The sequence below is a fragment of the Schistocerca nitens genome, chromosome 5, assembly GCF_023898315.1.
Source record: "Schistocerca nitens isolate TAMUIC-IGC-003100 chromosome 5, iqSchNite1.1, whole genome shotgun sequence".
In the NCBI taxonomy this organism is placed as follows: domain Eukaryota; kingdom Metazoa; phylum Arthropoda; class Insecta; order Orthoptera; family Acrididae; genus Schistocerca; species Schistocerca nitens.
This window is the reverse complement of record NC_064618.1, coordinates 25,855,912-25,882,176: the sequence shown is the minus strand read 5'-3', so window position 1 is coordinate 25,882,176 and position 26,265 is coordinate 25,855,912. Positions and strand designations below refer to the sequence as shown.

Genomic DNA, 26,265 nt, shown 5'->3' with positions numbered 1-26,265 from the left:
CTACGTTGGGCATCCTCAGAGGTATGGCCGGTCCTGTTGAGTCCCGCCGACTGACGAGTCGGGCGTCGGAGAGCGGCCTAAATACCGAGGAAAGTGGGCGTGGTCTAGTTTGCACATAGTAGCAGAGAGAAAACTAGTCAATGATAAAATGTAACTATCGATAATAGTCCGTCATAGATAAAAATCACTTATCGATTCTCTAACGCCACTGTCCATATCTCGCTTAATTTCAAGGCCTCTTCTTTCCTATTAAAATTATCTTCATGTTTATGAATTTCAATAGCCTCCCTATACAGTCGTGGATAATAGTTCGTGGTATCCCAACTGTCAGGACCACTTAGTTGGTCACTCATACGTTGCCCATGGTTCATGAACTAGGACATGACAACAGGAACCCACACCATGAACCACTAAGGTAGAGAGGATATAAAATGTAGACTGGCAATGGCAAGGAAGGAGTTTCTGAAGAAGAGAACTTTGTTAACATCGAGTATACATTTAGGTGTCAAGAAGTCTTTTCTGAAGGTATTTGTATGGAGTGTAGCCATGGATGAAAGTGAAACGTGGACGATAAATAGTTTAGACAAAAAGAGAATAGAAGCTTTCGAAATGTGGTGCTACAGAAGGATGCTGAAGATTAGATAGGTAGATCACATAACTAATGAGGTATTGAATGGAATTGGGGAGAAGAGAAATTTGTGGCACAACTTGACTAGAAGAAGGGATCGATTGGTAGGTATTCTGAGGCATCAAGGGATCACCAATTTAGTATTGGAGGGAAGCGCGGAGGGAAAAAATTGAAGAGGGGGACGAAGGCATCAATACACTAAACAGATTCACAAAGTATGTAGGTTGCAGTAGCTACTCGAAGATGAAGAAGCTTGCACAGGATAGAGTAGCATGTAGAGCTGCATGAAACCTGGGCTGAAGACCACAACAACAACAACAACAACAACAACAACAACGATTCATATTGGGAGATCTGGGTGGCCAAATCACTCTCACGCATTGTCCAGAATGTTCCTCAAACCAGTCATGATCTGGCAGTTCTGGAGTGAACTGATGTGGATTAATGCGTTTAAACGATCTTCGTCAAACCCTGAAAGTTTTCCTGAATAATGTGGAGAGTCACTAACGCCCACCTTAAAAAGGGGAAACCACCTTTTTGCTTCTTGCCGTGTTCTGCCCAGGGGGCTCATCCCCACAAACGGCGTAAATGTTTCTGGCTGCCTTCACTGCCGTCACACCTCTCTTGAACTCAAACGGAAGAATATGTCGGAAATGTTACGATTTCTCCACTTGGCACTACGTGGCACTTCATTTTCTATCGCCCACAGCTCCACTCACTGTCTCCAAACGATAAAGTGACAATATTCGAGCTCAAATTATGACAGTGAGCTACAAATAAAAAATAAGAATAAATAAGCCCATAACCACCGGAATATCAAAATGCAAAACACTGAGTATACAGAATGAGGACTCGCTCGCTAATGAGTTTACCGACAGACTGTATCTTACACAATCATAGTTTGAAAGACTCCTGCCACTAAAAACTGTGTCCGCAGAATATCGTTGTCGATATACATAGATTTGTTTGTTTATCCTCTGTATCAGGTGGCACTGATGACGAGTTATACACTGACGTGACAAGAGTCCTGGGACATGTCCCACCATCGTTTAGGAGCTCCTCCTGCTCAGCGTAATGCTGCATATAGACGTGGCATGAATTGAACAAGTCTTTGGAAGTCCCCTGCAGAAATATTGAGCAAGGTGCCTCTGTCGTCACGCATAACTGGGAAAGTGTTGACATTGCAGGAAGTTGTGCACGAACTGACCTCTAGGTTACGTCCCATAAATGTTCATATCGGGAGATCTGGGTTCCCTGATCAGTGGCTCGAATTGTCCAGAATGTTGCTCAAACCGGGCGGGAACAGTTGTGGCCCGGTGACACGACATCGTTATTTGCGAACAGGCCTGAAAATGGTCACCAAGAATCCACCCATAAACATGTACAGTCAATGATCGTTTCAGTTTGACCAGAAGACCCAGTCCATTCCACATAAGCATAGCGCACATCACTATGGACCCACCACCAGCTTGCACAGCGCCTTTTTGACAACTTGGGTCCACGGCTTTGCGGGGTCTGCTCCATATTCGAACCCTATCGTCAACTATTACTAACTGAACAGCCCGACGGATACGACCCCGAGCCCAGGAGAGGCGCTGCAGGCGATGTCGTGCCGTAATCAAAGGCATTGGTCGTCCGCTGCCAGTTCCCATTAACCTCCAATTTCGCCGCACTCTCCTAACGGGTAAGTTCGTCGTACGTACCAAATTGATTCCTATGGTTATTTTGCTAAGTGCCGCTTGTCTGTTAGCACCGACAACTCTAACCAAACGCAACTGCTCTCGGCCGTTAAGGGGGGGGGGGGGGGTAGGACATCAAACGGGACGACTTGGAGCAGGAGGGGCATCTCAGGATGTGGTGTCACCGCCAGACACCACACTTGTTAGGTGGTAGCCTTTAAATCGGCCGCGGTCCGGTAGTATACGTCGGACCCGCGTGTCGCCACTGTCAGTGATTGCAGACCGAGCGCCACCACACGGCAGGTCTAGAGAGACTTACTAACACTCGCCCCAGTTGTACAGCCGACTTTGCTAGCGATGGTTCACTGACCAATACGCTCGCATTTGCCGAGACGATAGTCAGCATAGCCTTCAGCTACGTCATTTGCTACGACCTAGCAAGGCGCCATTACCAGTTTATATTCAGTGTAATAATGTCTAAACAAGAGCGATGTTCTCCAATTGTGGATTAAAGTTAAGTATTCCAAGAACTACGTTCTTTGCTTTATAGGATAATTACTTTACCTTGTTCCAGACCTCACGCCAATCTGCGTGAGCTTAACGCGTGGCGTGCCTTTCGGCTACCTCCGAGTGGCTTGGCTGTCTTGCTACGCCACTACACAGGACATTTTAATTTCCAGTGTCTATACTTTTACAAATAAATTCATAAAACTTTCTCAGCATCACCAAGAAGAATTCAGGATTAACACCCATTGCAGTGGAAGTTCGAAAACATAACAAAATAAAAATTTTTTACGTGCAAAATTTCATAATTTTTTCTCTTACTAATGGCTGCATTTGTTGCTGTAGGTACACTTTTCTTAATAAGTTAGAGAGATTCTTCGATGAATATTGCACAGCATACATACCATACTCACAGGGGTATGAAACTCTAGAATTTATTTAATTTATGAAAAAACGAATGAACTGTTATATTTTAAACTTCATGTTTAGAAAAAACACAAATTTTATAATTAATTACCTAAATTTTTACCACATTTTTTAATAGATATGGTAAATTCTAGAGTTTCATACACCTTTAAGTATGCTTTGTGTGCTGGGCAAAATTCATCGAAGTGTACCTATAGCTACAAATTCTGCCATTAATAAGTGAAAAAAAAGATGAAATTTCACACGTAAAAAAATTACTCGTTATGTTTTAGAACTTCAACTGCTATGAGTGTGAATTTTGAATCCTTCCTGGTCATGCTGACAAAGTTTTATGAATTTATTTGTAAAAGTATAGACACTGGAAATTGAAATGTCCTGTGGTGCCTCTCCTGCTCCAAGTCGGCCCGTTTGATGTCCTACTCCCCTTAAGTGAAGGCCGTCGGCCGCTGCGTTGTCCTCTGTGCGAGATAATGCCTGAGATTTTGTATTCTTGGCACACTCTCGGCACTGTATATCTCCGATCACTGACTTCCCTAAAGATTTCCTAAGTGAAATGTCCCACGTGTCAAGCTTCAACTACCACTCCGGGTTTAAAGACTCTTAATTTCCTTCGTCCGGGCAAAATCGTGTCGGAAGGCTTTTCACGTGGACCACGTAAGTACAAATGACAGCTCCTACAATGCAGTTACCTTCTATATCTTGTGTACACGATACTACCCGCCATCTGTATATGTGTGTATGTCTATCCCACGACTTTGTCACCTCAGCGTATTCTGCAATACCGGTCTTGCAAATGAATACTTCTGAAGAAGAGGTCACGGTGTGCATCGAGATGTTTATCGACGAGAGGGCGTACAGCTGGCTCACCTGCGGCCGCGGCCTTCAGCCTGTTGTCCTTGACGTTCTGTATGACAGGCCCGAGGTAGAAGAAGACGAGCGCGACGCCGCCGATGCCCAGGAAGGTGGTGACCATGCGCAGCGCGCGCGCGCGCGCCCCCCGCACCACGGCGGCTCTGGCGCGCGGCCGGTGCGCGCAGAAGCGAGACAGGTTGGCGGCCACGCGGCGCACCAGCGCGTCCACGCGCCGCCGCCGCAGCGCGAACGACGACGCCTGCGCAGAACGCTCTCTGCACTCACACTCACTTGTCGCCGTCAACTACACTACTGGCTATTAAAATTGCTACACCAAGAGGAAATGAAGGTGAGAAACGGGTATTCATTGGACACATATATTATACTAGAAACTGACATGTAATTACATTTTCACGCAATTTGGGTGCAAAGATCCTGAGAAATCAGTACCCAGAACAACCACCTCTGGCCATAATAACGGCCTTGATACGCCTGGGCATTGAGTCGAACAGAGCTTGGATGGCGTGTACAGGTACAGCTGCCCATGCAGATTCGACACGGTACCACAGTCATCAAGAGTAGTGACTGCCATATTGTGACGAGCCAGTTGCTCGGCCACCATTCACCAGACGTTTTCAGTTGGTGAGAGATCTGGAGAATGTGCAGTCCAGGGCAGCAGTCGAACTTTTTCTGTATCCAGAGAGGTCCGTACAGGACCTGCAACATGCGGTAGTGCAATATCCTGCTGAAATGTAGGGTTTCGCAGGGATCGAATGAAAGGTAGTAGCCGGCCGAAGTGGCCGTGCGGTTAAAGGCGCTGCAGTCTGGAACCGCAAGACCGCTACGGTCGCAGGTTCGAATCCTGCCTCGGGAATGGATGTTTGTGATGTCCTTAGGTTAGTTAGGTTTAACTAGTTCTAAGTTCTAGGGGACTAATGACCTCAGCAGTTGAGTCCCATAGTGCTCAGAGCCATTTGAACCATTTTTTTTGAAAGGTAGTGCCACGGGTTGTAACACATCTGAAATGTAACGTCCACTGTTCAAAGTGCCGTCAATGCGAACAAGAGGTGACCGAGACATGTAACCGATGGCAGGCACCCCATACCATCACGCCGGTTGATACGCCAGTTTGACGATGACGAATACACGCTTGCAACGTGCGTTCACCGCGATGTCGCCAAACACGGATGCGACCATCTTGATGCTGTAATCAGAACCTGGATTCATCCGAAAAAATGACGTTTTGCCAGGTTCGTCGTTGAGTACACCATCGCAGGTGTGGTGCAGCGCCAAGGGTAGCCGCAGCGATGGTCTCCGAGCTGATAGTCCGTGCTGCTCCGAACTGTTCGTGCAGATGGTTCTTGTCTTGGAAACGTCCCCATCTCTTGACTCAAGGATCGAGACGTGGCTGTACGGTCCGTTAGAGCCATGCGGATAAGATGCCTGTCATCTCGACTGCTAGTGATATTAGGCCGTTGGGATCCAGCACGGCGTTCCGTATTACCCTCCTGAACCCACCGATTCCATATTCTGCTAACAGTCATTGGATCTCGACCAACGCGAGCAGCAATGTCGCGATACGATAAACCGCAATCGCGATAGGCTACAATCCGACCTTTATCAAAGTCGGGAACGTGATGGCACGCATTTCTCCTCCTTACATGAGGGATCACAACAACGTTTCACCAGGCAACGCCGGTCAACTGTATGAGTAATCGCTTGGAAACTTTCATGTCAGCACGTTGTAGGTGTCGCCACCGGCGCCAACCTTGTGTGAATGCTCTGAAAAGCTAATCATTTGCACATCACAGCATCTTCTTCCTGTCGGTTAAGTTTCGCGTCTGGAGCACGTCATCTTCGTGGTGTATCAATTTTAATGGCCAGTAGTGTATTGACTGACAACTGGCAGTTACCTGCCTTGTGATTAGCTGACGGAGAAGAGGCCGAGCAGAAGCCGTCTCGGACATAATATTTCTAAGAATTATGCAACGTATTTAGTGATTCTTTTCCTTACATTAAATGGCTAAAAGTCATGGTAAGGTATTAGATGTGAGCTGCTACACCGTGAGTTCTCAAAACTGCAGTTAGATAGCAATTCATAGACATTATGAAGTGTTAGAACGGTTCTGGAGAGATAGCATTGTACGCATCTTGGCAGTACTACGCAAAACTGCTCTTTTGAAGCTGGTGTTGGGTTAATCGACAATACACGGATATACATGAAATGTAGCAGCCATTGCGAACGCGAACAGCGGTCAGCTGTATAATAGAATGACGGTAATGAAAAGCCGGACTGGTATTCGAACCTGGATTTCCAGCTTATCGCGAACGGTCCCCTCTCCAAGCACGCTGCACGGCCGGACCCAAACCTCCGTATGTCATCAGCCATACGTCAACAACCTGTATTCGTACACTGATTATGTATGTTCCCGTACAGGGGAGACAGTTTAATTTCAAGTCGTCTGTCTAGCATCGGTAGATAAATACCATGTTGCTGTTCCTGTGTTGTTGAGAAATGTCCTTTGGACATGCATGCAAGTTCGTAGGAACAGGCACTGTGGCGACTACAGCCGTTATGAAATACATGAATTGTATTCACAATTGTGATTAAGGCCAGTCATCAACTGTATAATGGAATGACAACAATGAAAGTTTGTGCGTGATGGGGCCATGGTAGACAACATATGGAGGTTTCGGTCCGGCTGTGAGGTGTGCTCGGGCAGCCTAATGATAACGAGACAGCTTGCGATAAACGGAAAATCCGGGTTCGAGCCCCAGTCCGGCTAAGTGCAGTTGCGAGGTTCCGTGCCCTCTTTCGGATGTCGCCTCTCATTTTCATCAATTTTATTACTGTTCTATGTCATTGCACGGTAGTAACAGACCGAATAAGGTTATTGTAATGAGAGTATTTGTACTGAGAGCTCAAGAAATACTTTTCACTTCATTCTATACATGTTGGATTAGTTCCCTGGGTGGCACACGGCATTTCCGGTTGGGGGCCACACTTCACTGAATTCTGAGGGGTTCGTACAATAGGCTTAAGCGCCTGGCGGAACGACTGACGTCGGTCGGGTTTCGACTATTGTATGCTCGGTGAAACGACTTGCGAGACGTCTGACTGTCGCAGCAGTTTATGTGTTTACCGTTCCGGCGCGTCTGGAACGAAGATTCCTGGCACCGACTGCATTGTCCTCTTGATTCTGAGAGTACTTGTGGACCGTGCCCTGCTCGGTGCGACTGTCTGGCGCCGGATGGCCAGTGGTCTAGGCAGGTTGTATTCGTAGCCGGTCAAACGGCAAGTTCAGTGCCCTCAGCTGAATAGCAGAGGCATGATTGGTCAACTTAAATTGAGGCTAGTTGACATCATAAAGTCCTGTTCGAAATTGGAGGGAATGGTCGCTATTGGTGCGAATGATGTTCTGAGACAGTGTGGGGGAATTTTGGAATCAGAACTGAATCCTGATTCGCGGTTTTCGAGGAGAGTAGGGAGTAGAGCAATGTTGCCTTCACTCTTGCGTTGCGCGGGCAGGGAATTCGGGATCCGATCTTCGTCGGAGCCGGAAGGTCTTGTGACTTGGTCGCTCTGCCGGCCGGAGTATCCGAGCGGTTCGAGGCGCTTCAGTCTGGAACCGCGCGACAGCTACGGTCGCAGGTTCGAATCCTGCCTCGGGCATGGATGTGTGTGATGTCCTTAGGTTAGTTGGGTTTAAGTAGTTCTAAGTTCTAGGGGACTGATGACCTCAGATGTTAAGGCCCATAGTGCTCAGAGCCATTTGAACCATTTTTTTGAAACGCTCTTTATTCGTCAATAAACTTCTGATCGTTTAGTTACGTAAAATTGAAGTAACGCAAAACTAATTTTGCAGCTGAAATCGGATTTTCTGTACACAAATGTTTTGCTTGTGCTTCATTACGTCAGCATGGAGTTCCCGGAATCCTGCTGAATGACATCGGAGGTTCTTTACAGCATATTTCTCTGTGCTAAATTACTTTATAAACTACGTTTTCGCGTCACACCGGATTTCGCGTGCATATTTAACTTACAACTAGGGCAAATATAAACCTCCATATCTCGGAAACGGATAAAGATACGAATAAAATTTTCCAAAGTTGTTCGAGATCGGGATCTTAGGAATATGTAGTAAAAATTGCAACCATTCGCTGTTCTGGAATCCGCGGCTCGATTTTGGTACACACAAAACCATGTTGTTTGGTCCGTTTCTGGATAATGGATAAAGATTTTTCAAAACTGGAAGGTGGTACTTCTAGATAAATACCTAGAGAATATACCGGTCAAACTAAAGAAATTTTCTGCTCTTAGTTATTTAGACATTCGTTACTGACGGCGAAGAAATCGCGAAAAATGCTTTCTCCGAGTTTTCTCAAGAACCGCCCACAGACTACATGGTGCCTTCATAATCCCGTTAAGGCGCGCCGTAGTCCACAAGTCCACACCTAGCGCAAAAAGAACTAATAGATTTGTTCCATTTTCGTATGTTAGAGGAAGTGTGAAACAGTCAAACTTTGACCCTGTATTGTAGGACAGTTACAGGAATACGACGCCAACACAAGTGCTACCGAAACACTTGAGCCTACGTTCCCTCACCAACGTGACCCGAGGTACGAGCCCCGGAAAAATCCCGTTTCTGTGAGCAGGATTTTCGAACGCACTGGTGGCAGGTGCTGTCGCACGCGTGCCGACTTTATGTGGGAGCGTTGTCTCTGCGGTGACGACGGTCCGCTGTACACACCGTTGAACCCGGAAATCCGAGATGTCATGCTACCTCCAGATTCACTACGCATCTCCAAGTAACAGCCTGCACCACGAGCTGCATGAAGCAGCAGCTATCGGGCATCGTGAACGATTCATCTTAAGTGGGCCAACACTTCCCACGACTTTTGCCCATTCACTTTACAGCTTACGTGCAACGAATGAATCATGTTTTCCGTCACCGGCACATAACGAGTCCATCACGAACACGTCGTACTTTTTATACGATTTCTTAATATATAATTCCGGAAAATGTGTTGTTGTTATATACACCGAAGCACCAAAGCAACTGGTACAGGCATGCGTGTTCAGACACTGAGATATGTAAACAGGCAGAATACGGCGCTGCGGTCGGCAACCCGTTATAAGACAAGTGTCTCGCGCAGTCGTTAGATCGGTTACTGCTGCTACAATGGCAGGTTGTGAAGATTTAAATGAGTCTGAACGTGGTGGTATAGTCGGAGCACGAGCGATGGGGCACAGCATCTTCGAGGTAGTGATGAAGTGGGGATTTTTCTGTACTACCATTTCACGAGTGTACTGTGAATATCCGGATTACGATAAAAGAACAAATCTGCGACATCGCTGTGGCCGGGAAACGATCCTGCAAGAACGGGACCACCGACGACTGAAGACAATCGTTCAACGTGACAGACGTGCAACCCTTCCTCAAATTGCTGCAGTTTTCAATGCTGGCCCTTTGAAAATTGTTGGTGTGCGAACCATTCAACGAAACATCATCGGTATGAGCTTTCGGAGCCAAAGGCCCACTTGTGGATCCTTGTTGTCCGACACAAAGCTTAACACCTCGACTGGATCCATCAACACCGACGTTGGACTGTTGATGACTGGAAACATCTTGCCCGGTCGGAAGAGTCTCCTTTCAAATTGTATCGAGTGGATGGACGAGTACTGGCGTGGAGAAAACCTCATGAATCCATGGACCCTGCACGCCAGCAGGTGACTATTCAAGCTGGTTGAGGCTCTGTAAGGTTGTGGGGCGTCTGCATTTGGAGTTTACTGAGACCCCTGTTACGTCTAGGTACGACTCTGACGGGTGATACGTACGTAAGTGTCCATTGTACATGCCGACGGACTTGCGCAATTTCAGCATGACAATGCGACACCTCACGTGTCCATAATTGCTATAGATTGGCTCCAGGAAGACTCTTCTGAGTTTAACACTTCCACTGGCCATCAAACTCTCCAGACGTGAACATTCTTGAGCATATCTCGAATGCCTTGCAACGTGCTGTTCAGAAGAGATCTCCACCCCTCGTACTCTTATGAATTTAAGGACAGTCCTGCAGGATTCATGGAGCCAGTTCCCTCCAGCACTACTTCAGACATTAGTCGAGTCCATGCCACGTCGTGTTGCGGAAATTCTGGGTGCTCGTGAGGGAGCCCACACGATATTAGGCAGATTTACCAGTTTCTTTGCCTCTTCACCGTAAAAGCATGTGTATTTAAGAATGTGTATCTAAGCATCTACCTTTCATAAGCATCAAATAATATGCTGCGTAGCTACTGCAGTTAAAAAACCGTATTTTTTTACGATTTCTTAAAATTTAATGTGAAAAATGTGTTGTTGTTATTTAAAAACGTTACTTCCATAAACATCAAATAACACGCTGCCCATTTACCGCAGGGAAAGCTAGAAGTATAATTTCTGCTACTGTAAAGTATCCGCAATAAGTATAACATTGGATATCCATTTACTTCTGGACAAGATGATTCATTAAAGGCAAGCAATAAAAGCCGCAATAAAACTTGTGCATCACCATAGAATTTAGGAGTGTAGTTCTAGAATGTATTTTTTTCGAGTCTACCGTTGATGCGATTCCTCTACTAGTAGTTAATGAGGCAGGATCATTTTTAATTTTTTTCGTGAAAATTGTAACTTTCCTGTAAAAATAAATACCTCAGGGTTGCCAAAGTGGAATGCGTTTGAGTGCAGTAATTTCTACGCTGCAGGTGCTTGCTTTACTTTCATGTACGAAGATTTGATCGTAAAGTGTCTGATCAGGCTGCAATCCCCACGAATCAATAATTTATAGAAATTTTTCTTGTCCCGTCTACAAAAGAAAGACACTCTTCGTGAACGTCCCTGATTTCGGGCAGGTCACAATTACATGCTTTAATTTGTCAGGCAAGTCTACAAAATTTTCCGGACGGTTCTCGCATACATAAGAAAACGAAAAGGAATATCTTCCCTGAAGCAATTATGGTATATTGTGCTGTGAAGGAATGAGTAATCGTGTTCGAATCTATTTTCTACATAGGGAAGGTTATCACTCGCTCGTTTTCCACAAGGGGTCTATTATACCTCGACTGGTACACGCATACAGTTTGACAGGTATTAATTACATAACCCTACATCAGAATTACAGATGTGTATGTTCGTCAGTATCTATAATGACCTACATTGTTTAATGACATTGTGTACGATTTAAAAAAGTACACTGCCAGCGGGGGAGCCGTGAAATTCGGTCACAGCTGCTCTCGCCTGACTACAGACAGTGGTATTAACGTTGTGGGTACGGGATGTACAGAAGCCCGCGGCCTACGCGTGGAAAGCCGCCAACCATGTACTCGAGACTGTTCCCTCTACAACATACCTGAGATGCATCAAAATCCGTCATTAACAAGTCTGATGGTCCCCTTGTGAGAGGATATTATTATGTTGACGAGTACAGTGATTTTGCATCTATTAGCATCTAACAAAATTTTATGTCTTACAAAGCTCGTATTTCAAATATAGGAGACAGTAGCTGATTGGAATGATTACTCAATTCTTGGGCACGAATGAAACCGGTTACGGCATTCTTTTTATCAAATTAGGCACTCAAATGTAAGCTCCAAGCTCAACGGCAGTCCTATTGCTCTTTTATTGGGGAGCACTAAAATGCACTATTATTTTAAATTTCGAAAACAGTCAGGTCCAAATAAAGTTGCCAAAGAGAAAGTTTTGACAGAAGTAGCAAACAGGACGGAAAAGTAATTGACGCAGGGGAAAAAAAAGGAAAAGAAAAATTAAGATGAAATTGAATAAGAGAGAGTAAATGTTTAAGGATAAGCTGATAAATTTCGGTCGAAATAAAGTTATTGAACAGGATATTGCCGTCAATCGTTGATTTTTAAAATGTTGCGTTTTAAGTTTTTTGAGTGGCTGTGTTTGTAGGGCTTTAATATCTGAAGCTGATTAGTTTGTGTAACAGTAATCATTTGATTGTAATCTTGCGAAGGTACTCTCTTATTTGCTATAATGAGCTGTCGTACAAACGGAGCAGCGTACCTATCGCAGCATGGCTTATTCATAGTATTGGATACCATGGGTACCCCAGCACGCGACGATAGCGCATATTACGACACGGCATCGCATATTATAGTAACTTCATCTTGCCACCTTAGTAGCTACACCGAGACACATATTTCCACTGAGTGGTTTGGGGATTTTGCGAGCTTTGTGAAACAATCTGGTGATGATCCTATTGTGCTAATACTTGATGGGCATAACATGATCACATTTTTGAGGTACAGAAAGCAAGAGAAAGCCGTTCCCACATCTCTTCTTTATCACACCAATTCCACGCATAAAATACAGCCTCTTGCATGGAATTCAGGGACGATTTACAGTATGTGATCAAAAGTATCCGGACACCCCCAAAACTATACGTTTTTCATATTAGGTGCATTGTGCTGCCATCTACTTCCAGGTACTCCATATCAGCGGCCTCAGTAGTCATTGGACATCGTGAGAGAGCAGAATGGGGCGCTCCACAGAACTTACGGACTTTGAACGTGGTCAGGTGACTGGGTGTCACTTATGTCATACGTCTGTACGCGAGATTTCCACACTCCTAAACATCCATAGGTGGAAATTCTGTTGACTGACAGAGACCGCCGACAGATGAAGACGGTCATAATGTGAAATAGGCAGACATCTATCCAGACCATCACACAGGAATTCCAAATTGCATCAGGATCCACTGCAAGTACTATGTCAGTTAGGCAGGAAGTGAGAAAAAACTTGTATTTCATGGTCAAATTGCTGCTCATAAGCCACACATCACGCCGGTAAATGCCAAACGAGGTCTCGCTTGGTTTAAGGAGCGTAAACATTCGACGAGTGAACAGTGGAAAATCGTTGTGTGGAGTGACGAATCATGGTACACAAAGTGGCGATCCGATGGCAGGGTGTAGGTATGGCGAATGGCCAGTGAACGCCATGTGCCAGCGTGTATAGTGCCAACAGTAAAATTCGGAGGTGGTGGTGTTGTGGTGTGGTCATGTTTTTCATGGAGGGGGCTTGCACCCCTTGTTGTTTTGTGTGGCACTTTCACAGCACAGGCCCACATTGATGTTTTATGTATCTTTTTGCTTCCCACTGTTGAGGAGCAATTCGGGGATGGCGATTGCATCTTTCAACACGATCGAGAACCTGTTCATAATGCACAGCCTGTGATGGAATGGTTACATGACAATAACATCCCTGTAATGGACTGGCCTGCACAGAGTTCTGACCTGAATCCTACAGAATACCTTTGGGATGTTTTGGAACGCCGACTTCGTACCAGGCCTCACCGACTGACATCGATACCTCTCCTCAGTGCAGCACTCCGTGAAGAATGGGTTGCCATTCCCCAAGAAACCTCCCAGAACCTTACTGAACGTATGCCTGCGAGAGTGGAAGCTGTCATCAATGCTGGGAACTGGCCATACTGAATTCCAGCATTACCGATGGAGGGCGCCACGAACTTGTAAGTCATTTTCAACCATGTGTCCGAACACCTTTGATCACGTAGTGTACAACGTATTATCCCCCAGAAATAGAATAATGCAGGTCAAGAGGCAACCTCATTTTCGATTACGAGGTTATTTGGAGCGGTCTATCTGAGAGAAGTAACAACGGGAAATGGTACAAACGACCTCTGCAAAACGAGACTCTTCCCGTATTACACGTATGTTCTCAGAGATCATGACTTCGCAGTACACCAGGAGTTCTTGTATATATATAGCACAGTAAGAGAGGTTAGTACATCAGTCTACGCTACACCATGGACAAATCCGCGCGTATGTCTACCTCCCAACCCGAGAGGATGGGTGTACACAGACAGAACATTCGCCTGTACATTGATGCGAAAATTCAGGCTATTGTTCATAAAGTTGTAGGTACGCGCAGGGAACTAGAGACGTATCACCGGACTCCTCTGAGGATGGTAAATGCGTTAAATGAGTTGGTTAATCAAGTCAGTAAGAAAGTAACCGACTTAACTTAAAAGGTCGAGGCCATTGAGGGGAAAATAGGTGTAGACTTCCTTGCTGTTGAGAAGGGCGATCAGGATCATAGTAAGAGGAGGAATAAAATGACCGGATGTATAAAACCTGATGCTGCGGAGACGTCTGATTAGTATACACCGAGATGTTGACGAAGCAGAAAGTGATTCAAGCGTGTAAAGCAATTGGTGAGAAATTACGGCTGCTGAGGTTATGGCATATGGATCGACAGCAAACACTAAGAGAGACCTTTAAACCGGTTACTGAATCTCTCCAACAGTTCTCAGCAAAATCAAAAACACACGATAACGATGGTGTTGCCATTGATGAAATCATTATTCATCAGATAGAAAAAACATTCGGCGCTAGCAGGGGAAGACCGTACATGTTGGGTACGCATCCTGTAACTGTAACTGAAGACACCATACAAATTAGGTTTGAGAGAACCCCCACCTTAATGAATCTTATTTTCCTAAGATCTATCAAAAAACCTATAAATTATTCAGTTAATGATAGGGAAACGTACCGTGAAATACTGCACATGACTGGTGTACGCAAGATCACGAAAAGCCTGAGCACCCAATACTTCAAGGCGAAAACAACAACAACAGCAGCTGTGATGGTATTGACATTGAGCATAAAGCAGTGAACAATGGAATCCCTCAGTATGTGTATTATGACGATCCCAACGAACTAATAGATCGACTACGGCTGCTCATGGCGTCGGCTGCTGCAGGTAATACAGCTCATTCGGATGAGGTTGTTTCAATAATCTCAGAGCTCAGAGAGAGATGTATCACCGAATAAGTATGCAGACAGAAGTTCGAGAACTGCACAAACCACCATGCAAAACATACCCTCGCAGGCATGTTATGATTAAAGGGTTGGATGAGTTGTGACAAGCTGATCTTGTAGATATGAGGGAATATTCACATAAGAATAATAAATTTAAATATATTTTAATGGTATTGATAAATACTCCAAATTTTCCTGGGCATTACCTGTCAAAACAAAAACGGGTCGAAATGTCGCCGATGTTTTTGAGCGTTTGCTACAGACAGGAACGAATGGAAGCCCAGACAACCTTCAAACCGATCACGGTGGGGAGTTCTACAATAGGTATTTCAAGACCGTGATGCAGCTGTACGTAACACATCACTACTCCATATTCACTCATCTGAAGGCAAGTAGTGTGGAGCGCCTGAGCAGAACAATAAAAGGTCTAATGTAGATGCGTTTTAACCTTCGCGGCCCATACAAATGGACAGATATCCTTCCAGAAATAATTTCTCAGTATAATCGAATCAAACATAGCACAATAAAAATGAGACCAATCGATGTTTGTGTTAATGGACTCATGGATATGGTGCACTATCGTATTAAGATGCTGGATCCACGCAAACAGAAATTTAATGTAGGTGATTTGGTGCGTATCTCAAAACAAAAGACGTCATATGAGAAATCATACCTACCGAACTGGTCAACTGAGATATTTACAGTTCCAAAGGTGCAACAAACGAATTCTAGAACTTATATATTGAAGGATAGAAAATGTGAAGAAATTGCAGGCTGCTTCTACACCACGGAGATGCAGAAAAGCTCAGAACCGGATGTTTTTCCCGTGGATAGAGACATAAGACCTCGGGGAAATAAAGCACTAGTCAAATGGCTTAGTTTTCCCGCTACACAAAACAGCTGGATTGATGTCGGCGATTTGCTATACAGGGTGTTACAAAAAGGTACGGCCAAACTTTCAGGAAACATTCCTCATACACACCGAAAGAAAATATGTTATGTGGACAAGTGTCCGGAAACGCTTACTTTCCATGTTAGAGCTCATTTTATTACTTCTGTTCAAATCACATTAATCATGGAATGGAAACACACAGCAACAGAACGTACCAGCGTGACTTCAAACACTTTGTTACAGGAAATGTTCAAAATGTCCTCCGTTAGCGAGGATACATGCATCCACCCTCCGCAGCATGGAATCCCTGATGCGCTGATGCAGCCCTGGAGAATCACAGCCGTCCACAATACGAGCACGAAGAGTCTCTACATTTGGTACCGGGGTTGCGTAGACAAGAGCTTTCAAGTGCCCCCATAAATGAAAGTCAAGAGGGCTGAGGTCAGGAGAGCGTGGAGGCCATGGAATTGGTCCGCCTCTATCAATCCATCGATCACCGAATCTTTGTTGAGAAGCGTACGAACACTTCGACTGAAATGTGCAGGAGCTCCATCGTGCATGAACCACATATTGTGCCGTACTTGTAAAGGCACATGTTCTAGCAGCACAGGTAGAGTATCACGTATGAAACCATGGCGGTGAATCGAGGAAGTACAGTACATACTGACGAAACTAAAATGAGCTCTAACATGGAAATTAAGCGTATCCGGACACATGTCCACATAACATCTTTTCTTTGTGTGTGTGTGTGTGTGAGGAATGTTTCCTGAAAGTTTGGCCGTACCTTTTTGTAACACCCTGTATAATGGGCGTGCGTTGTCCACAACCACCACAGTAGCGTAACATGCGTGCTAGGAGACGCATTAGAGGAGGTGGTGGTATTCTAGACAAACTGCCAGTGGAATTACACATCCCTGGGCATAACTACTGTGGACCTGGGACAAAGCTTCAGAAACGCTTGGCGCGAGGTGATAAGGGAGTTAATCTGCTCGACGAAGCATGTATGGAGCATAACATTGCACACGCTGCAAATAAAGAGCTATAAAGTCGTCACATTGCAGATAGGGTTTTAGCTGATAAGGCTAAGGCGATACGGAGAAGAAAGGATATTTGTATAGGTCAACGCATCGCAGCATTTGCAGTTGATAAAACCATGCATGGAAATATTAAGTGGGTTTAGGGGTGATGAATTTCAAGCGAGTTATGAATGCTGCACGTTATGCGCTAAACAAGAGGAACAAGAAGGGCGGGAAGCATGTTTGTTTGAAGAACCGTATCCTGACAGCGATGTATGCAGCTAAAAACGCACTGAAGGAGAAAGATGCGGGAAGAAGAAGAAGAAGAGCACCTCGAGTTCTACGAATACCGTAGACAGCTGGCGGTTTTATTCCATTTCTCATCCCGGCCCTCTCCGCGTTCTCAGCGGTAGGTTCCCTCACTGGTGGTGCTGTAGTTATTGCTCGAACGGTCAAGAACGCGCAAAACTCCCAAGCACCGTGCCAAGAGGCACAAAGACATAACCGCATGATGGGAGGCGCGTCCATTGGAAAAGGCCGGAAAGGGCTTGGTCTATTCATAAATTTAAAAAAAAAAAAACATTAGCGGTCCTACAAGATCGAACACTCACAAATACAGATATTTTTAAATTTGTTAGAGATAAATTCAAGATACCAAGATTCCGTGGTGTGTATATGCGGGATACATTACCGAAGACTACGTGGAAATCTGGTGAATGCGGTATTGTGAATTTAGATGTTGCTAGAGACCCCGGCACCCACTGGGTATCATGTTGTTGTTGTTGTTGTGGTCTTCAGTCCTGAGACTGGTTTGATGCAGCTCTCCATACTAGTCTATCCTGTGCAAGCTTCTTCATCTCCCAGTACCTACTGCAACCTACATCCTTCTGAATCTGCTTAGTGTATTGATCTCTTGGTCTCCCTCTACGATTTTTACCCTCCACGCTGCCCTCCAATGCTAAATTTGTGATCCCTTGATGCCTCAAAACATGTCCTACCAACCGATCCCTTCTTCTAGTCAAGTTGTGCCACAAACTTCTCTTCTCCCCAATCCTATTCAATACCTCATCATTAGTTACGTGATCTACCCACCTTATCTTCAGCATTCTTCTGTAGCACCACATTTCGAAAGCTTCTATTCTCTTCTTGTCCAAACTGGTTATCGTCCATGTTTCACTTCCATACATGGCTACACTCCATACAAATACTTTCAGAAACGACTTCCTGACACTTAAATCTATACTCGATGTTAACAAATTTCTCTTCTTACTGGGTATCATATGTTACGAAAAATGCGGATACCGTCTACTATTGCGACTCATTTGGTGACCTGCAGCCACCAGAAGAATTACAACGATACTTCACTCACAGAAGACGTGTGCTCTACAATTATCGACGCTATCTGGAGTTTAATACACACCTCTGCGGATATCTATGCGTCATGTTTCTCTTTACGTTCACAAAGAAGAAGAAGAAGAAGAAGAAGAAGAAGAAGCACGCTATATAGGGGGGAGGTTTAAACATTCATTCATCAGTTGAGGTTCAGATGCAATGTCGTACACTTTGGCGTTAAAAGAACGATCATCTGTATTGCGTGAAAATTACTTCCGGCCAATTGATTGGTGAATGGAGTATTGCATTGATTGGACTGGAGACGTACAACAGCATCCAAAATATAACTGGGAATAACAATAAACTGCATCTGGATATTAATGGTGAAAAAGATATTGCGGAAATAGAACCGGGTGCATACGATATCGACGATTCAAACGAAGTCTTAAAACAGTTTGGGAAAGGTATTGAACTACGTCCAAACTTCAATACACTTAAATCTGAAATAAGGACTGTAAATGCAACGATTGGACTTTGACGAGAAAGGTTCAATAGGGCGCCTGCTGGGTTTCAACAGCGGGGTAGGTTTTGAAGAAGGATCCAAGTAAACTTTACAAGTCAAGTTAGACAGCGGGCATGCTGCCCATCAGCACAATACGTGTCGAGTGTGACGTTGCAGCGAACTCCTATCTCAACGATAGTCTCAATCACAGTATTTACGGTTTCTTCCCCTCAGTTGCAACGCGGTATAAGATTCTTGAGACGTGCGAACTATGAGTTTCTTAAATCAGTTGGCCTGAAGCCGTGCAATGACGTCCTCACTCAATATAACCAGTCCAGTAGAGTACGATCAGAGAATTATACGTCAGGAATTCTTCTCTCATAAACCTTACGCTTCAACCACGTTTAACAAGAACGATGAAATCAGGATTTTCATCCAGCACCAAGATGCACTCACGCTTTCATGCAAGAGTTACATGTATCTAGAGGGATCATTCAAGAAAACTGACTTCAGCGATACAATGGGATCCAAGCCGACACGTAACGCTTTAGCATTCCTGTTCCAAGAGATACACTAAGAACTCGATGGGTCTGAGATCGACCATACACGGAATGTCAGCATAACATCAACCCTTTAAACATATGTCTCAGCATCACCAGCAGATTTGCATAGTTTAGAAAATGCAGGATGGTTCATAGACGATCCAAAGGATAGAAAAGTTGCAGAGTACAAGCGATTTACTGCATGCATACCTCTAAAAATGCTTATGGTCTACTTTCAGAACATGAGACAGATTATTATGAACGCTAAACAATAACTCATTCCGGCGCAGAAAGCGACGGACAATAACTCATACATTCGGGAAGCTCAAGAGGAGAATATGATCACTATCAGCAAGATAATATAGAAAATGCCTCACATCAGTGTATCAGATGAGGAGCGTTTTAAGCTGAATTCAGGTACATTGCTGACACTGACATTCCGCTCGTGGGAGATTTTCGAGTACCCAGTGTTACCGATGGCGAGCAGACAAATATGGGCTTTTAAAATCTCCAGCCATCTAGGGACACCTAGATTCATCATACTTGATGATTATAAAGAATCCGCCTCGATTGCAAATAGAAACCGGATGTTGACCTAGGTTTCGGCGCGGATAACCACGCCTTCTTCGGAAACTACAAACTGCCTAGAGAGGCATGGTCCAACATTAATGCAGAACGCCAAAAAGTGCAAAAGACTCGCATAAAATGTAAAATAAACGGTACGTGTGTACCATGTCAATAGCTGTACTTAGTTCAAACGTCAGAAGTGTACTTCCTCACTCCAGCCAACGTTCGGTGGGCCGCGGGGTCTCAGGTAAAGTCCAGTCAGAACCTGTCACCCATGCGTGGGTTATTTGCTTTTGCATGCCTATGGACACATTGACAAAGTCCCCCATGGATCCCACGCTCAGCCGGCCGCGGTGGTCTCGCGGTTCTAGGCGCGCAGTCCGGAACCGTGGGACTGCTACGGTCGCAGGTTCGAATCCTGCCTCGGGCATGGATGTGTGTGATGTCCTTAGGTTAGTTAGGTTTAAGTAGTTCTAAGTTCTAGGGGACTGATAACCACAGCAGTTGAGTCCCATAGTGCTCAGAGCCATTTGAACCATTTTGAACCCACGCTCAAAGAAAAGAAGCATGTCAGGATCAGTCAATAATTCGATGCTGCACTTCGTTTTCTTGAGCATTGCGTCCCAAGACAACCCAGGCGCCGTGTAATAAAAGGCTGGGTCCAGGGAATATGTGGTCATACATAGACGCCGGAACTTCTCGAAAACGTCCGCAAGTAAGCGCACGTCTGTGTGCATGTAAAGCCGTGCTTACTCACCTAAAGTGGAAATATTGAATTCCCGCCAGACATTCACGGTATGCTCATACTCTGCATTCGTTATAGCGTGGCCTGTGAGGTTGCTGGAGAATGCAGTTATGTTGCGTAGCCTGGTTTCGTTGAGTTTGGCCACACTATCCACATACTCATATGGGAAAACCCCCTTCCTAGTTGCAAGTTGGAACTTTTCCTCGTCGGGAAATGCAGCTCGAGTGATATGCATATCCCCCAGAGGTAGAGTCTCAACAAGTTTCTGTAGTGGTGCCTGCATAAAACGTAGCGTATCAAGGAAGCACAGCGTAATTCTTGGCGTCATTCGTTTGGAGAATGAAATAGACCTCTCAACGCTCTCGGGTAGGACACTGACATGATCTTTCTCCAAACCGAAATCGGCCAAGTGCTCAACTAGAAAGTGAGCGTCATAACCACTTAATTTGTGGAATAAAACAGGTATGTGTCTAGGTAACTGGTACTTCAAATTGCATGCGTTGTGATCTGTGCCACGCAATTTCCCCGTAAGATGACACTGGTCCCTACGAGGAGTTTCAGCTTTTCTGTCTAACGGCAGCTCGCAAATATGACAATCAGTGGCGTTATTATACAGATCTTCATTCTCCTTCGATTTCGTCATGGGAACGTTGCCGCTGTAAAGCTGATCAGCCTCCTGTGAATATTTTTCAAGCTCAGAGAGCAACCAAACTGCAGGATTATCCCGACGTAAGATTTGTGTCGGTTAAGGTTGGAGTCATATGAAGCTACAATTTCGTACGCTGCGGCATATGGTACGTGTTTCTCTGTAAAGGTGGTGTGTGAAGTTGTGCGGTCACCTTCACAGTGGGTCACAGGAGCAAGGAGGCATTTAAAGTCGGCATAATTTGTGCTACAAACGGGCATCATTCCTGGTGGTGAACATTCTTAAACTTTATGAATTTGTTTTCCTCAGTAGGCATAATACCACGTACCGGATTCTTGGAAGTACAGTCTATTAGATGTGTAGCTAATAACTTGTCTCAGGAGAAGTAGTTGAGGCACCTTAAACAAATATGCTTTTTACACAGTTTGTCACTAACTGGAAATAAAGGCGGCGGGACATATCCTTGATCCCAACATAGTGATCATTATCACCTTCAGAGAAGAGCAGCATGTTTACATGCAGCTCACCCTCACCGGCAAATTTTGAGAAATGGAGGGGGCGACGATGATGTGTTCGTCTTGCTCGTCTGACTTGCTTTTCTTCTTCTCCATGCCATAAGCACGAACCGACATGCCGGTATTCTGGGCCCAAAATTTAGGTATGTGCTGGATGTTGACCGGGAACTCTATCTCATTAAAGTTACGACACGAATGAATGTTATCAGCCACATCGTATGTACTGGGACGCTCAGGACGAATCCTTCGATCAGGATTGACCATGCAAAACAAGCCTGATCTTTTCTATTTTTGACATTAATGCATGCCCTCTTGTTAGCTATATCTTTAGGGAGCTTGATATAACTAGACCCTCCATTTACCGGATCGTAGACAGGTATATGGATGTCCAGGTGTAGAATTCTGCCGAGTGCTTTAGCTGAGCCTTTCACATCCATCTCTGAAAACCGGCCTAATATAGCACTCAAGGTGGAGTTACGAAACCGCTCGGCGATTGATGTGCTCCGCGTTATCATGCCATTCCCCCCCCCCCCCTCCCCAAGGATAATGAATGCTGGTGTCTCCAACGCCAGACTCAACTTTTGAAGGGTGCGATAGTTCAGTGCAAAGCACAGCACTGCAATTGAAGGCGGGATGCCACAGGTCATTGACTACCTTGAGGAGCTGTGTTTCCACGACAGGAAGGCATGCGCTTGGAAATCCAACAGGATCGCGGAACCGTCCTGCAGGGTTTTCGATCCTGGAGAACGAGATTCGCTCCTCAAAGGCGTCGGCAATCAGCGAGTACTGCAACTGCGGTCTGGTGTCGCTGACCTCATGTCCTTCACCAAAAGGACGTGGAAGACAACTGCCAAAGACAACTGCCACTAGCCACAGGATCTTCTCTATTGCTAATGCTACAACAATTTGATGTTGCTGGAGAGGTGAAGACGGGCGCGCGCCGTGCCTCATGCGATGGTGCGGCAGACGCTGCGGGATCGAGCCGCTGCGAGAGGGCGGCCCACGAATGGCAGAGCGATGCTGTGGCAGCTGCAGCGGCCAGGGCAGGGCGGCGGCGGTCGCGGCGGCGGCGGCAGCGGTAGCCGCTTCCCGGTGAGAGAAGCCCAGACTTGGTGCAGCTGCAGGTGGAGCGTAGCAGAAGACGCTGGCTCTTTTGGGTGGACATGCCCCACCGTCAATTAGCCCACAGTCACTTGCAGGTGCGCCTACAGCGGACCGGTTCCTTATACAGATGTGATGATGTAGTATCACGTGATCTCAGTGTGAACCAATGGGTGTTGATCATTTTGGGGGTGAGGGGTGAGTTCAGTAGCACTCCTAGTGACTGAAAGCTGAACTAGTCAGATGCTTCCACGACCTCAACGAGAACTGAGCCTATGATAATTCGTCAAATTACAGCTAAATAATACATACTATGAGTGAAGATGCTCTACCATCTGGTGAGCAAGATGTATGAGACAGGCGAAATACCCTCATACTTCAAGAAGAATATAATAATTCCAATCCCAAAGAAAGCAGGTGTTGACAGATGTGAAAATTACCGAACAATCAGTTTAATAAGCCACAGCTGCAAAATACTAACGCGAATTCTTTACAGACGAATGGAAAAACTAGTAGAAGCCGACCTCGGGGAAGATCAGTTTGGATTTCGTAGAAATATTGGAACACGTGAGGCAATACCCTACCACTTATCTTAGAAAATAGATTAAGGAAAGGAAAACCTACGTTTCTAGCTTTTGTAGACTTAGCGAAAGCTTCCGACAATGTTGACTGGAATACTCTCTTTCAAATTCTGAAGCTGGCAGGGGTAAAATACAGGGAGCGAAAGGCTATTTACAATTTGTACGCAACCCAGATGGCAGTTATACGAGTTGAGGGGCATGAAAGGGAAGCAGTGTTTGGGAAGGGAGTGAGACAGGGTTTTAGCCTATACCTGATATTATTCCCCGATGACATTGTAATTCTGTCAGAGACAGCAAAGGGCCTGGAAGAGCAGTTCAACGGAATGGGCACTGTCTTGAAAGAAGCATATAAGATGAACATCAACAAAGGCAAAACAAGGATAATGGAATGTGGTCGAATTAAATTGGGTGATGCTGAGGGAATTAGATTAGGAAATGAGACACTTAAAATAGTAAAGGAGTTTTGCTATTTGGGGAGCAAAATAACTGATGATGGTCGAAGTAGAGAGGATATAAAATGTAGACTGGCAATGGCAAGGAAAGCGTTTCTGAAGAAGAGAAATTTGTTAACATCGAGTATTGATTTAAGTGTCAGGAAGTCATTTCTGAAAGTATTTGTACGGAGTGTAGCCATGTATGGAAGTGAAACGTGGACGATAAATAGTTTGGACAAGAAGAGAATAGAAGCTTTCGAAATGTGGTGCTACAGAAGAATGCTGAAGATTAGATGGGTAGATCACATAACTAATGAGGAGATATTGAATAGGACTGGGGAGAAGAGAAGTTCGTGGCACAACTTGACCAGAAGAAGGGATCGGTTGGTAGGACATGTTTTGAGGCATCAAGGGGTCACCAATTTAGTATTGGAGGGCAGTGTGGAAGGTAAAAATCGTAGAGGGAGACCAAGAGATGAATACACTAAGCAGATTCAAAAGGGTGTAGGTTGCAGTAGGTACTGGTAGATGAAGCTTGCACAGGATATAGTAGCATGGGGAGCTGCATCAAACCAGTCTCATGACTGAAGACCACAACAACAATAACAACAACGAGTGAAGATGCTATTTCGAATACACACTGTATGATAGTGAATTCAGCCCTTGAATCTGAATTCATTATGCATGTATATTAAGAACTCGTCTGAGGAGGACGCAATTACATATATTCTTGGTCCAGGATTTATTGAATCTCGCTCAAAGTCTGTGAGCTTAGTGATTTTTTCTAACGTGAATGCTATACAGATGTAATTCTAGGCTGCTGGTTTTAAGACAAGTGTTTGTTAGATTTAGTTTAACTTTGTAAACGCTGAAGCAAATCATTTATAAAGTCTTGAGATGATCAAATAGAGAAATTTTTTAGTATTTAGGAATAGTGTACATCAGAAAATATGAAATTCTGGACTATTTTGGTAAAGAGTTTAGGTTAGGGGGTGAATTTTTCTATGAAGACATAATAAAAGCGAACGTCAAGTATTTGTGGGACGCTATAGAATTTCAGAGAGTTCGACTTGGTTCTAATTTTTTACATAGTGATGTGACTTCAGAACTTTGGACAATCTTGGATTACGTAATGGGAGCGTTCTCTGGCTGTTTCCTAGATCACATGGCGAACACAATGCTTGCTACCATTTTGAACAGCGGTACTCGTGTCATCAGCTGACGTCACGACAGCGCCCTCTGTGTACCAAACCATGTGGTGAATACAATGTATGCCGCCATCTTGAATAACGGTACTCGCGTCATCTGCTGATGTCACGGCAGCACCCTCTGGTGACAATACTGGGTACTAGGCCATGTGGTGAACACAATGTATGCCGCCATCTTGAATAGCGATAGTTGTTTCATCAGATTACGTCACACAACGGACGATAGCGCTCTCTGGTGGTAGTAGTGTGTTCTAAGTCAGTTGTAGTCGAGAGCTCGTGGTGTGCACACACACTGAATGACTGTACTGTATGAAATAAAGACTTCTGTCCAAGTTCACTTCTCCCCCCCCCCCCTCCCACCAGTTCCTAGGAAAAGGTGAGTTAGGTTAGTTCAAGTGACCTTTCTTTCCCGCCATTTTCTTAATAGTAGTAGAGATACACCAAAATTCAAACTTCCTGCCAGTTCATAGGAAGAAGTGGCGGTCGTGAGACTTAGGTTAGTGGAGGTAGGCCAAGTGAGCTATCTACCCACGATTTTCTTAGGTTAGTAGGGATATCCTGTTGGAATTTGAACTTCCCACCTGGCAGAGGGGCGTGGCACTTTCTGCCAAAATTCTAACTTCCCACCAGGTGGGTGTGGCAGGCGGTGTGGCACTTGGATCATCAGCGACGTCACAGACGTCATCTGGGGTGACCTACTTTGGGGTTATCTTCTGGTCTGGGATGATCTACTTTGGGTTGACATCCTGGTCTGGGGTGACGTCATCGCCGCCATCTTGGATAACAGTACTTTGGGGCGACGTCCTTGTCTGGGGTGACCTACTTTGGGGCGACATCCTGGTCTGGGGTGACTTACTTTGCGGTGATGTCCTGGTCTGGGGTGACCTACTTCCCACCAAAATTCAAACTTCCCGCCAGGGGTGTGCGGTACTTACGTCATCAGTGACGTCATGGCCGCCATCCTGGATGACCTACTTTGGGGCGACGTCCTGGTCTGGGGTGACCTACTTTGGGGCGACGTCTTCTTTCGGGCGATGTCCCCTTGTCCCCCTACTCTCAGGGATACTGTGACGAAACGCGCCACTCTTTGCTGCATCTTCTCTATCTCCTCTATCAGTCGTACCTGATAGGGACCGCAGATAGATGAACAATATTGAAGAATCGGGTGAACAAGCGCCTTATAAGCCACTTATTTCGTGGATGAGAAACATTTCCTTAAGATTCTTCCGATGAATCTGAGTCTGGTGTCTGC

At 45.2% G+C, this 26,265-nt stretch overlaps 1 protein-coding gene across 1 annotated transcript in view; it reads right to left on the bottom strand.

The window, feature by feature from the left end:
• LOC126259528 (uncharacterized) overlaps window positions 1-26,265 on the bottom strand; it is an 86,757-nt gene that overhangs the window by 20,966 nt on the left and 39,526 nt on the right. The window contains exon 3 of the mRNA XM_049956393.1: window positions 4,105-4,348. Within this exon, the coding sequence (XP_049812350.1) occupies window positions 4,105-4,348 (244 nt within the window). The remainder of the gene's footprint in view (window positions 1-4,104; window positions 4,349-26,265) is intronic.